Source organism: Littorina saxatilis, linkage group LG5, assembly GCF_037325665.1.
Source record: "Littorina saxatilis isolate snail1 linkage group LG5, US_GU_Lsax_2.0, whole genome shotgun sequence".
Classification (NCBI taxonomy): Eukaryota; Metazoa; Mollusca; class Gastropoda; order Littorinimorpha; family Littorinidae; genus Littorina; species Littorina saxatilis.
This window is the reverse complement of record NC_090249.1, coordinates 4,936,124-4,949,246: the sequence shown is the minus strand read 5'-3', so window position 1 is coordinate 4,949,246 and position 13,123 is coordinate 4,936,124. Positions and strand designations below refer to the sequence as shown.

General features: G+C 41.0%; 1 protein-coding gene across 3 annotated transcripts in view; it reads left to right on the top strand.

Moving 5' to 3' along the window:
- Positions 1–510: 510 nt before the first annotated feature.
- The window catches only part of LOC138966108 (uncharacterized), a 48,517-nt gene continuing 35,904 nt past the window's right edge, over positions 511–13,123 (top strand). For 2 of the 3 annotated variants that reach the window (XM_070338189.1, XM_070338187.1), the window contains exons 1-4: positions 1,836–1,954; positions 5,485–5,604; positions 8,679–8,957; positions 10,386–10,515. In XM_070338189.1, the coding sequence (XP_070194290.1) occupies positions 5,532–5,604; positions 8,679–8,957; positions 10,386–10,515 (482 nt within the window). In that variant the 5' untranslated portion in view covers positions 1,836–1,954; positions 5,485–5,531. Of the gene's footprint in view, positions 604–1,835; positions 1,955–5,484; positions 5,605–8,678; positions 8,958–10,385; positions 10,516–13,123 lie in introns of those variants that run through there. The other variant, XM_070338188.1, reaches the window with a different exon arrangement.

Here is a 13,123-nt window from a genome sequence, read left to right as displayed (position 1 = left end):
ACAGATATCTAAGACAAGATGTCCGCTATTTATGTTTGAGCAGTGCGTCGTATAACCAGTCTGAGAGGGAGATAGTGGCCAGATGACAAGTGTGACGGATCTGAGAAGCCGCCGAATTATTATAACTCTGGACCCGCATAGCTGAAATTCGACGGGATTTCGCGAAGTTATTGCAAGGTTATGGTTGTCCGTATAGTTGGACCATAGAGGTCACAGGACGAAAGGAACTGAGTAGACCGAGGTCGCCAGTGGAAGGAAATAGTATCCTGATACATTTCCCAGTGAACGGCCATAGACGCTGTGCAGGTCTGTGTATTAACAGAGTTAAAAATAATATGTCTATAAGATCTTAATTACATAAGATATAATGAGTGTTTAGTAGGCAGAGCAGACGGTGATTTGAGTCTGCCGTAATATGAACTGTAACTGTTTTTCTGACTACACACGAGGCGAGATTCGATACCAGTAAAGTAGATATCGTGTGCCTGTGGCTGTGAGTTCACAGACTGTTTGTGTATTTCTCTACCTAAGTGAAGGGTAGAGGGTTTTGTTAGTGAAATTGTGCACGGGATTGTAATCTCGATCTGTTTTGCATCCAAACCTGTGAGTACCTAATTTTTGAATACCTAACATTTATGTTCATGATTGTGTGTATGTGTGTGTATGTTTATCGTAACTGTATAATACAGTGGAGGGAACCTACATTTGGAGTTGTGTTTGTTCCTGTATGATAGCGTACTAGCGCATTTGCATTCTTTCACAACAACGAAGGGGTCCATTTTTCCAGTCATTTGAGATTAGCAAATATGTTCGTAGTTGATTTGCATGATCTTCAGTTCTTCCACGACCATTCTACAAAGTTTCGAGTCTGTAGGTAAAATGGTCCGACATTTACCTTTTCTCCAAAATGTGTTCCAAATTACACCTCCGAACTTGTCATTGGCACGAAAGCTTTCCTGTCTGGAGATTGCTCTGAACCTAGCTGTAACCTCTTTCTTCGGGTCACCGATGATTTGGATGGTGAAGGGGGTGTTTGTGTAACCTCAGACATTCTGATAATCCAAAAGATAAAAGTCTGGAGAGTTTAAATAAGGTAAGAATTGCTACCGCTCAATTTCAAATCTCCTTCTGTTGAGTCGATCGCCGAATTTGGCAACTATTTTTAAAGTGTGCACAAAAGTCACAATATTAAAAGTACAAAATCGCCACTTTGTGGAAGGGTCATGCATAGGCTGAAGTTTGTGTCATCCAAATTTAAAGTGATTCGGTCAACATATGTAGAAGTTGTTAGCATTTTGGAGGGTTGCATTTTGTTTGGGTCACCCTGCATTTTTTGGGGTAACCCTGTCACGCCAGACATGCCTTAGCCCTTGCGCATCCGAGAAGCGAAATCTGGCCAAGGATGGTGGACCTGAAAGGAGTGCGCGCGCGCGCGTGTGTGTGTGTGTGTTTGTGTGTGTGTGTGTGTGTGTGTGTGTGTGTGTGTGTGTGTGTGTGTGTGTGTGTTTGTGTGTGTGTGTGTGTGTGTGTGCGTGTTCGTGTGTGTGTGTGTGTGTTGTGTGTGTGTGTGTGTATGTGTGTGTGTGTGTGTGTGTGTGTGTGTGTGTGTGTGTGTGTGTGGACCTGAAAGGAGAAATTGAAGGGCCCAGGGGGATTCCTGCGGCGAACTGCATACTTCATCACATCAACAACCTGGACAGTCTAGCAACAAGAACGCAGAAGAAGAAGAATTGATATTAAATTAAAAATTCCGGAACTAGGGCTTTTATCACCTTGCTAAATTTAAATGACACTTGCGTGTGCCAGTGGCTCAGTAGTACCTGACAAAAAGGCAAGGTAACAGGACGTTAGTTCCAGTTTTACTTTGGCGGATGCACTCTCCTTAGAGCTGGACGGTTTCTGTTTTCTTGGAAACAGACGAAATATTGTAGTTGCCGGATACACTCAGAATTTGGTGAGTTTTTCATATTCACATTTTACAGTACAAATCGATTAATCTCCTTCTCTTTTACTGAAGATTAGACAAGGATGTTTGTTTGATATGTTGAGAATTTGGTGCGTTTTTGTTATTTATTTCCCCTTACAAGCCGAATTTTTCACCTTTAGTTTGACTAAACATTCAACAATGATGGAAAGAGGAGTCAAAATATATTTTTGCATGGATACAAATACGCAAGTCTCGATTTCATTAAATTAGAAGGAACGAACGTAAAATAATAATATCCAGGTATAAAGACAGATCCATGTCAAAATATTCTTCGTCCCGACAATTTTGACAACGGGCTGTATTCGACTTACGTTCTCGAAAAATAGTGCGAATCAAATATCATTTTAAAAAGTTGTTTGTTATCTAAGAAAACACATTGTTCAAATGAATCAGTACTTCTGGCACTCAGGTGTTTGTTTGTTTGTTTGGTTGGGTTTTTTTCTCTCCAATTTTTAACCTAGTTGGCGCTCATCTCAGTGTATAAACGGAGGAGGTGGGGAAGGCTATTGTTGTGAGTAGTAGTATTAGAAATAATTCGCCATACTACCTACAAACCGAATGTAAATTTTTTGGGTGGAAGACTGAGTTTGTGTGTGTGTGTGTGTGTGTGTGTGTGTGTCTGTCTGTCTGTCTGTCTGTCTGTCTGTCTGTCTGTCTGTCTGTCAGTCTTACAGTCAGTCTTCCAGTCAGTCTTTCTGTATGTGTCTGTTCTGTCTGCGTCTGTCTGTGCCTCTGAATGCATGTCCGTTTGCTTGTCTGTTCGAGTTATTCGAGCAGGTGTGTCGCTCAAAGTTATAGGCTATGCTCAATTCCCATAACAAGTTTGACTTGGTTGACTGAGTACGTTTTCTTCATTACAGAGTACGCAGGTATCACACTACAAGTAGCTGCAGTCACTCCTAACCCAATAACTCACACACGGATCATATTGCAGTATCGTCTTTTAACCGAACAGAAATTCCTGGCTAACAAAAAATTGGACCATAGCCCTCAGCGTCACGCTATTCCCACTCACATCGCGCTCTGCCTTCTCGTCGTAGTCTCTAAGGGTAGGGGGTGATAGTGGCGCCTGTCAGGCGGTGATACAGTAGAATCCGCTTAATAAGGCCATGTTTAATAAAGCCACCCGCTTTTTGAGGCCAATTTCTGACTGCATGGATTTTTCCTTATGTTTTATGCTTAAAATCACCCGCTTTATAAAGCCACCATCCCGCTTATTAAGGCCATTTTTTGGCTCGCGTTGGGTGTGAAAAGCCGTAACAGTGAGTCTGTAATCGCTGTCTGATCACTCACAGCTAATGCATGACTGGTTTTCAAACAACCTGAGACGTTTTGGCCAGCCTCTTGTGAGTTTGAAATCACGTTAAGTGCAAGTCAGTGGTCATAAACAACTTCCAACAGAAGCGTACTTCTGAGCTTTTTTTTTTTTTTTTTTTTTTTTTTTCGTGGGTTTTTTTTTATCGTCCAAATATAAAAACAAACCGGACTCTGCACTCAAAGCAAAACAAAAGAAAACGAAGCAAAGTACATAATTGAACATCAATTCATCAAATAATAAAATGTTTATACACACTGGGATATATCTACACATTTAAACATGTAGTCGCAGAATGATGAATCTACATTTATGTTGCAATGATGAAAATGATCAAAATCATGTTCAGTCTTTAGAATGTACATACACTGTCAAACAACTTAATCCAGCACCACAATGTACGCCTTTTTAATGTTTTCAAAATGGCATTTTCTTCTCCAAAATGGGACTTTATTTTAAGTTAGTACACCTAAGGCGCCTTTTGGGACAGTTTTCTGACGACTTCTGAGCTTTTGTTCGTGTGCATGATTGTTCATGATCGCATTTCTGTCACATACACTGCCAACAAGTGTTTAGTCTGAATCTGGACACCAGCAACCATGGCCACCAAACGCAAGAGAACAGACATGACCCCTGTGGAAAAGATCGCAATCGTAGAAAAGTTTAAAGCTCTGCCGTCTGTCTCTGTCAGGGAAGGTGCTGTAATTCTGGGAGTTTCACGTGGGATGCTGACAAATCTGCTGAAAAATGAAGGAAATCTGCGTGAAACTTATCAACATCGTTAAGTTGTCTCTCTAATGCTATTTTATTAGCTTTTGTAAGGATGTTTTTCTGTTTAATAAAAGAGATGCACACAGAATGTCTCTCCTTTGTTTTAAGGCTCTGTTTGCCTGAAAACCACGAGTTCCTTTTATTAAATCCACCCGCCTAATATAGCCACTTTTGTCCTGCACCAAGGTGACCTTATTAAGCGGAGTCTACTGTATAAACAATATCTACCAATACCTACTTTCGTCACGATTCCACTGCAGTATGGCCACCATTAAAACAGAAAAAGCGAGTAAAAAACCGCGGTGTGTTTTACTCAGGTATATCAGGATGCAATGTTCGGTATTGATAGAACAGTGTTTTCAGGACGTACGTGTAACCGTAGGCGTTGAAGAAAGCGACCGCTCCTTATGAATTCTCAAAAAGTGGGTAGGGCTGTAGTTATCACACACACACACACACACTCACACACACACACACACACACACACACACACACACACACACACACACACACACACACACACACACACACACACACACATTGAGAGGCACACAGAGAGAATGGTGGACATGCATATTCTCGGAAGATACTTGCAGTTTTTAGCTGCTTGACGGTTTCAATTACGAAAGAAGCGTAGCATTTTGCAACATCACTTTAAAAGGTTTCCTAATTAGGCCCTTAACAGTACGCATGCGCAAATGACACCTTTAACACCCAAATCGCTGTGGATGTTTTCTTGGTTTATTTTTGATACTTTTGTTCTTCAGAAAATCATTCAGGAAAAACGTAATCAGACACTCGCGCGGATGGCGGATTTGAACCCTGAACGCGATGCTTTGTTGTTTTTGTGTTTTTTAAGGGAATTCTTTGGTTCGGGGTTTTGGTTTCCAGATTGTCACTGGTCGTAGGGATAAGTTATCCATGTTGTTTCCCCTCTAAACAGTCGCTCATTTTCAGCAATCACAAGTTCTTTGTCATCAGTTTGTTTGTTGTCAGCTTGTTTGCTTGTGTGTTTGTTTGTTTGTTTGTTTGTTTGTTATTTTCTTTGTTTGTTTATTTGTTTGCTTGATTGTGTGTTTGTTTATTTTTTTTTAATTTATCGTTTGTCTGTTTGTTTGTTTGTTTGTTTGTTTGTTTGGTTGTTTTTTTTGTGTTGTGTTTTTGTTGTTTTTTGTAATTTTTTTTTCCTGTCTGTCTGTCTGTCTGTCTGTCTGTCTGTCTGTCTGTCTGTCTGTCTGTCTGTCTGTCTGTCTGTCTGTCTGTCTGTATGTCTGTCTTCCCGCCTGTCTGTATCCTTTTAAAGAAAATGAACACGTCTGATCATTGTGTCACTATTGATAGGCCTACATAAACACAGAAGTAATAGTAGCATTTGTTGTAGCACCTCATTATGTTTTTTTCATTGTTGCAGCTGGAGCTGCACTTTTAAGTGGTGTTCGGCGAGCTCGAGGTCCCACTATGTATGAAGGCCTTCTCTTTGCGCTTCATCTTGTCACCGGTTTTGCTGCATTCAGTTATAATCCTAAGGCAGGTAAGTATGTGTGTGTGTGTGTGGATGTCAGTATGGTTGTGTGTGTGTGTGTGTGTGTGTGTGTGTGTGTGTGTGTGTGTGTGTGTGTGTGTGTGTGTGTGAGTGTGTGTGTGTGTGTGTGAGTATGGTTGTGTGTATTTATGAATGTGTGCTTGTTTGTTCGCGTGTGTGTGTGTGTATGTGTATGTGCGCGCGCGTGAGTGTGTGTGTGTGTGTTTGTGTGTGTGTGTGCGTGTGTTTGTGTGAGTGTGCGTGTGTGTGCGTGTGTGTGTGTGGGTGGGTGTGTGTGTGTGTCTCTCTCTCTCTCTCTCTCTCTGCAAAATCTAAAACCCGACAACATTCAACTTCGGTTGGTATTTCACCCAGTGCCTTTAATGATTATTTCTTATCTCTTCCTAGTGAGCTTTTGGAGTCTACCTATAGGGAAAATGACAAAAGCGAGTATGAATGCCCACAATTTCTTCAATTATTTTGCCAGGCTAATATGAAAGAAGTTGAACCTTTTAACATCCCATTCATTGCAGTCCACGAAGTCGGGCGACTAATAACTGACTTGAGTAATAAAAAGTCAATGGGACCCGATAACATACCCGCTTCCTTACTCAAGTTAGCGTTACCCTTTCTTGTTGAGCCAATTACGTATGCGTACAACTTATGTATTGACCGAAATGTGTTTCCAGAAATGTTTAAAACCGCAAAAGTAATTCCACTTCCCAAAACAAAAGACTTAACCGACATAAACAATTTTAGGCCAATTTCGCTATTGTCTGTTCTATCAAAACCATTAGAAAAACATGTACAAAAGTGCTTGCTTCTGCACATGGAAAGCCGTGGTCTTTTCGCTCCATCTCAATCAGGATTTCGCCCTAAACATTCGTGTCACATTCCAGTAGGTATTAATTTAGTTTTACTAAAGCCTGCTGGGACACAAGTAATGGGTTAGTGCATTTGTAAACAGGAATCGCTTGACAAGTGGCCCCCTTCATCCCCCCCTTCCTCGTCCTGATATGGCTCTGCGTAGTCGGCTGGACGTTAAGCAACAAATAAACAAACAAACAAACAAAATTCGTGTCACACAGCTCTCGTTAAACTATGCGATACATGGCTCTCTGCCATTAACCATTCGGAAACAGTCGGCGCCGTCTTCCTCGATTTTAAGAAAGCGTTTGATATTGTTGATCACACAATTCTGTTAAAGAAATTATCTTGTTATTTAGGCGACGCATCCTACTTACCTTTTTTTCGTTCTTAATTAGCGAACAGAACGCAGTTTGTCTCCCTTAGTGGTAATCGTTCTTCGATAGGACGGCTCATGCACGGCGTCCCACAAGGATCAGTTTTGGGCCCACTTTTATTTTGCATTTACATTAACGATCTACCACTCTATATATCAGACAAGACGGTTATTAATGACCTTTTCGCAGACGACTCGTCTCTTTACACGTCCGGTAAAAGTTTACAATCTATTGAAACCTCTCTTCAAACGAGTTTGAACAACATATTTGATTGGTGTAAACAAAACTCCATGATTATACACCCAGGCAAAACTAAATGCATGGTGATCACAACACGACAGAAACACCAACTCGCTCCTCTGAATCTTCATCTCAGTTTAAATGAGTCACCCATTGAGCAAGTAACCAGCCATCGTGTTCTCGGGGTCACCATAGACGCTGAATTAAAGTGGCAGTCCCACCTCAACCGTGTTACCAAAACCTTATCTAAAAACTTGTTCCTTCTCTCCAAATTAAAGCATTACGCTGATACCTCAGCACTCAAGTTGTTTTATTATGGTCATATTTTACCTCATCTGAATTATGCATCTACACTTTGGGATGGTTGTAGCGATGTTCACTTAAAAAAAGTCAATTCTCTTCACCGTCGCGCAGCTAAACTTATCATGCCGGGTCCACAAACATCAACAGATCAAAAGCTTAGCAGCCTTAATTTTCTATCACTTAAAGATCAGTTATTATTTAATAAGGCTCTTTTAATGTTTAAGGTACAAATAAACGAGACCCCACAGTACATGCGATCATTATTTCAGAAAGCAACAGACAGATATGGCTCAAACAAATTAATTTCCCCGCTACCCCGTATTGATTTATATAAAACCAGTTTAGCGTTTTCGGGCTCAACAATTTGGAATTCGCTACCATGTGAGATAAAGGGGTCAAGCACGATTAAACACTTCAAATCGCAGCTTCGTAAATATCTGTTGTCACGAACAGTTACATTCTGAAGCTGTTTCTAGCAAGAATGCATTGCTATCACTAACCTCTATATATTTTGTTGATTATGATAATGATGTCGACGATGATGATGATGATGATGTTGATGAAGTTGTTGTTGTGTGTGTGTGTGTCCGTGTGCGTGTGTGTGTGTGTGTGTGTGTTTGTGTGTGTGTGTGTGTGTATGTGTGTGTGCGTGTGTGTATGTGTGTGTGCGCATATGTGTATGTGTGTGTGTGTGTGTGTGTGTGTGTGTGTGTGTGTGTGTGTGTGTGTGTGTGTGTGTGTGTGTGTGTATGTATGTGTGTGTGTGTGTGTGTGTGTGTGTGTGTGTGTGTGTGTGAGTGTGTGTGTTGTATTGAGTGCGAACGTGATTGCAGGCATGCGGCGCGCGTGTGTGTGCGAGTCGAATTTTCTTTTCCTTTGTATTATCTTGACATACATGTACATTTCAATGTTCTATTATGCATTATGTAGTCGTATAGGTAATGTTGTAATTAGTAATACTGTATGATTGCGATTGACAATTGTCCTTTTATTGTCTTTATCTTTATGTCTTAGTTTAGCAGGGACAGATTGTAAGACTAGGCGTGAGCCTAAAATCTCCATCCTTGAGTAATAAAGTTCGTTCGTTCGTTCGTTCGTTCGTTCGTTCTCTCTCTCTCTCTCTCTCTCTCTCTCTCTCTCTCTCTCTCTCTCTCTCTCTCTCTCTCTCTCTCTCTCTCTCTCTCTCTCTCTCTCTCTCTCTCATACAACTTTTCAAGTGGAAACAAGAAATAAGAAGGGTGTCATCTTTTTGGACAGCAGTACTTACACTCAATCTGTCGTAACTCTTCTCTCCAGTGATTGTATCTCCGGATGGCACCAGTCCTCTCGAATTTGCTGTCGGATCGGACGTCACTCTTCAGTGTCGTCTGACGTCATCTGCAGCAAGTCTGTATGATGTCACAGAGCTAGCCCTGAAGCGCAAATCGACGGGAGAGTTTCTTGACGTCACTGTTGTTGGAAATGACACGGTGGAGGCGACGCTTGTGAACGTCACAGCCATGAGTCGTGACGTCATATCATGTTTAGACAAACGATACAACAGGGCTTTAGTGACGCAGGACGTGTGTGTTGGTGGTGAGTATTTTACTTCGCTTTAGAGATCTAGAACAGCAGAACTTGTCTGTAAATTATATTAAATGTGAGCCTCCACCACGAAATGAGTCGCATGTCACCTCGCGCAGTTCTGCGCTAGGCTTAAAGGCAGAGTAAGCCTCCCGTAAACCATCACAGATACGGTCAGGCTTTTACACACAGTACAAACACCATTTCATTTAAACACTCACCAATTGAGAACATCCTAGGTGCCCTCCGTAAAGAGCGAACAATTTTCAAAGAATTTATTTTTGCGTGGTTTATCTTACCCCTGAGCCATCGTGAACCCGTGTGATCCAGTTTTCCCTTTTCACAATGCAGTCGTCATAGTTACAGTTAGTCATTTGAATGCGACTCGACGTGAGCTTATCTACAATAGCACGTTTTTTTTATGCACGAAACAACGGCTGTGGTTCACAAGAACTCTAGCGATGGCTTTTGACTGTTGAGAGGAACGGCGATTTGCACTGATAAACCGGCCGTCGTCTGCTACGACCCTTGCGTGACCCTGCTTCCGGGCTTTTCTTTTTTTAAACTTTCACAACTTCGAATTGTTCTGATCTTGTCTTGATGAAAAACGAATTCTTTTATGATTAAAGAATGTTTGTGTAACAAGCTGTCAATTTATTATTTAGATTTTAAAAGTTAGGTCTAGCGCAAAAACGAGGCGCCGTTGTTGTTAACGGAACAAGTCTACGAAAATAAATTCTTTGAAAATGTCTCACGCTCGACAGAAAGCAGCCAGGATGTTCCCGTTCGGTGAGCGTTCAAATGGAAGTATGCTTGTACTGTATTTAGACGCTCGGGGAGCTCTGTGATGGTTTACGGGAGGCTTACTGTGCCTTTAATGTAACCGAGTGCCGAAACACTACGATCACCTCGGGAAGCGAAGTGCAATCAAACAGGATTGAAAATGTTAGGGCTAATTTCTTAGCCCTATAAAAACTGTTATGCAAACCCGAAGGTTTCCATGAACATACAGACAATCGGAAACTACCAGACCTCATCACAAACAGATTTCCACAAACCACGGGTGTTGACTTAAAGGCCAACAACTCGGGTGCAGAGTCTGCTGTGAAAGGAGCGGTAGCCTCCCCTGTCACAATAATATAAGTCCGGAGAGTGTCTGGTAACAGTGTGAGGGTCACCATAGTCACAGGCTTATAACGGGTTTCACCACTGGATAGAGCATAAAAAACTCTTTAGGAAAATGTAAAAATATGAAAATCATGCAAAGGTGACATGCGACTCATTCCGTGGTGGAGGGTCACAAATATTCATTCGCGTATATACCATACACCTTGTAAATTATCCATTTCTTGAATGTTTCTTTTAAGTTAGAGCCCTGCTATTTCACACACTTAGGATTTGATAACTTCAGACGTGACCCAAATCTGGTTGTGTGTCTAGATGCCCCCAGCGACTTTGACGTGAGGTGTGAGCTAAGTCCCTACGTCAGTTTCCAGTGCTGCGTCATGACTGAACAGCCACACAACAGGCTGTGTGACGTCAACTGGACCTTGGAATACTACCAGACTAGGTGAGTCTTTGGGTCCGAACTTACCGTTCTTACTGGTTCTCCACAGAAAGTTGTGGTTCACCCTCTTGATTACTGATACTTATATTCATAAAGACTGACGTAAAACCTATTTTGATCATTCTTCTAAGGTGATAAATAGATGTAATTTGAAGAGAAAAGGAGAGACAGTAAGCCAGGAAGACAGACAGACAGACAGACAGACAGACAGACAGACAGACAGACAGACAGACAGACAGACAGACAGACAGACAGACAGACAGACAGACAGAGAATTGTACCCATTTTTTGTCCATACTCCCCCAAACACTCCATTGTACCATTAGACTATTTATATTTATATATATAAGGGCTCCTAATATGGACCACTTTTTGTTTCATGCTAATAACTAGCTTGTTTTCTTGCAAAGAAGTTTCATTCTGTGTTTGGTAGTCCTTCTCTCTTAAGTTAACCGTTAGGTCTAGTTGGAGTGAAATAGCTTTGATAGACATTCAGCAACAATTAAATACAGAAAAAAATCACAAATGGTCCATATTAGGAACCTGGGCGCCTAATATGGACCAGTGAAGCGACCTTCACTAATCACTGTTAAAAGCCCCCTATACTTCTAAATAACATGATACAACTTAGTGTGCGAGTCAGACTAATTAAAATATGCTTTAGATTTATCTGTTTCGGGTTGATGAGAGCACTATTTGAAGCACACCAGGAAACTAAAGAAGTTTATCAAAAACAGAGTGAAAATAAGTGAAATTATCAACTTCCACGAAAAGAAGACTATTTTTTTATTTTTTCTAAATCTCGAAGGCTAGTTATTGGTTATTTCCAGCAAACTTCTTAATGAATTAATGAAAATAGCCTTTAGCTTTTATTTTCTTCGATTTGTTGAAGGTGACTCATACATACTTTGAGACTCACACATACTTTGAGATTTTGCTATTATTTTTTTGTTTGCAGTAGAAACTCGGGGTCAACACTGCTAAAATGTAACAAACACGGTCTTAGCTGTCATATATAGCAATTTTTGTGGGATAAAAGCTTTGGCTGTGCACAGAAACGAGTCCGTTTTAGGCGGCAAATTTAGAGTGAACCCTGCCAAAAGTGAAACAAATAGAAAAAGCCTTACGGTTTTGAGGTTTGTGTTTCTGTAACTGTTTTGACATGTGCAAGTTATCCAGAAAAGGTGAATACAGCCAATGAAATTGTTTTGAGCGCTCTAGCACCGTTAGTTTGTCAAAACAGGAGGTGGTCCATATTAGGAGCCGGTCCATATTAGGAGCCCTTCCCCTACTGATCGATACTCTCTTTCTCTCTCTCCTTTCCTCCCTCTGTTTGTCCGTCTGTCTGTCTGTCTGTCTGTCTGTCTATCTTTCTATCTTTTTGTCTGTCTGTCTGCCTGTCTGCCTATCTGTCTGTCTGTCTGTCTGTCTGTCTGTCTGTCTGTCTGTCTGTTCGTCTGTCTGTCTGTTTGGTTTAAAGGCACAGTAAGCCTCCCGTAAACCATCACAGATACTGTCAGGCTTTTACACACAGTACAAACACCCTTCCATTTGAACGCTCACCGAACGGGAACATCCTAGGTGCCCTACGTAAAGAGCGAGCAATTTTCAAAGAATTAATTTTGCGGTGAGAGTGTCAGAGACAATCGGACCGTGGTGCGTTTTGTCGCTGACCTAACTTTTAAAATCTAAATAATAAATTGACAGCTTGTTACACAAACATTCTTAAATCATAAAAGAATTCTTTTTTCATCAAGACAAGATCAGTACAATTCGAAGTTTTGAAAGTTTGAAAAAAGAAAAGCTCGGAAGCAGGGTCACGCAAGGTCGTGGTTCTCGTAACAGACGACGGTTTATACCTATTGCCAGTTCCTCTGAACAGTCAAAAGCCATCGCTAGAGTTCTTGTGAACCACAGCCGTTTGTTTCGTGCATAGTCATAGGTACTTAATAACGTGCTATTGCAGATAAGCTCACAGCGAGTCGCATTCAAATTACTAACTGACGACTACATTGTGAAAAAGGGAAACTTGATCACACGGGTTCACGATGGCTCAGGGGTAAGATAAACCACGCAAAAATAAATTCTTTGAAAATTGCTCGCTTTTTACGGAGGGCACCTACGATGTTCCCGTTTGGTGAGCGTTCAAATGGAAGGGTGTCTGTACTGTGTGTAAAAGCCTGACAATATCTGTGATGGTTTACGGGAGGCTTACTGTGACTTTAACTTTCTTAGCTATGTTAAAGGTAAAAGTAACATTGAAGCTTAACTGTCATGAATAGCGACATCGCATTCAAAATGACAGAAATCCACATTTTCTGGCAATGTTCAAGAATTTTGGTTGAGATTCAAGGAATCTGTTTCAAGGTACTTAGCTTTACAAGGCGAAGAGAACCGTGGCAGTTTGTTGAAACGAAAGCTGTATCGTGGTGGAAAGCGGTCATTTTGAGAATGAAATTCGATCCCTTTCGTAAACTGTCTTTTTATATTAAAAGAAGATAATTTCATGGTGCATTGTCGGCGAAAAGATATAATGGAGTTCTTGAATTTGATGTAGCGTATAACCTCATCTTGGTGGTTTTTTTTTAAACTCGGCAAAAACAAGAATTGC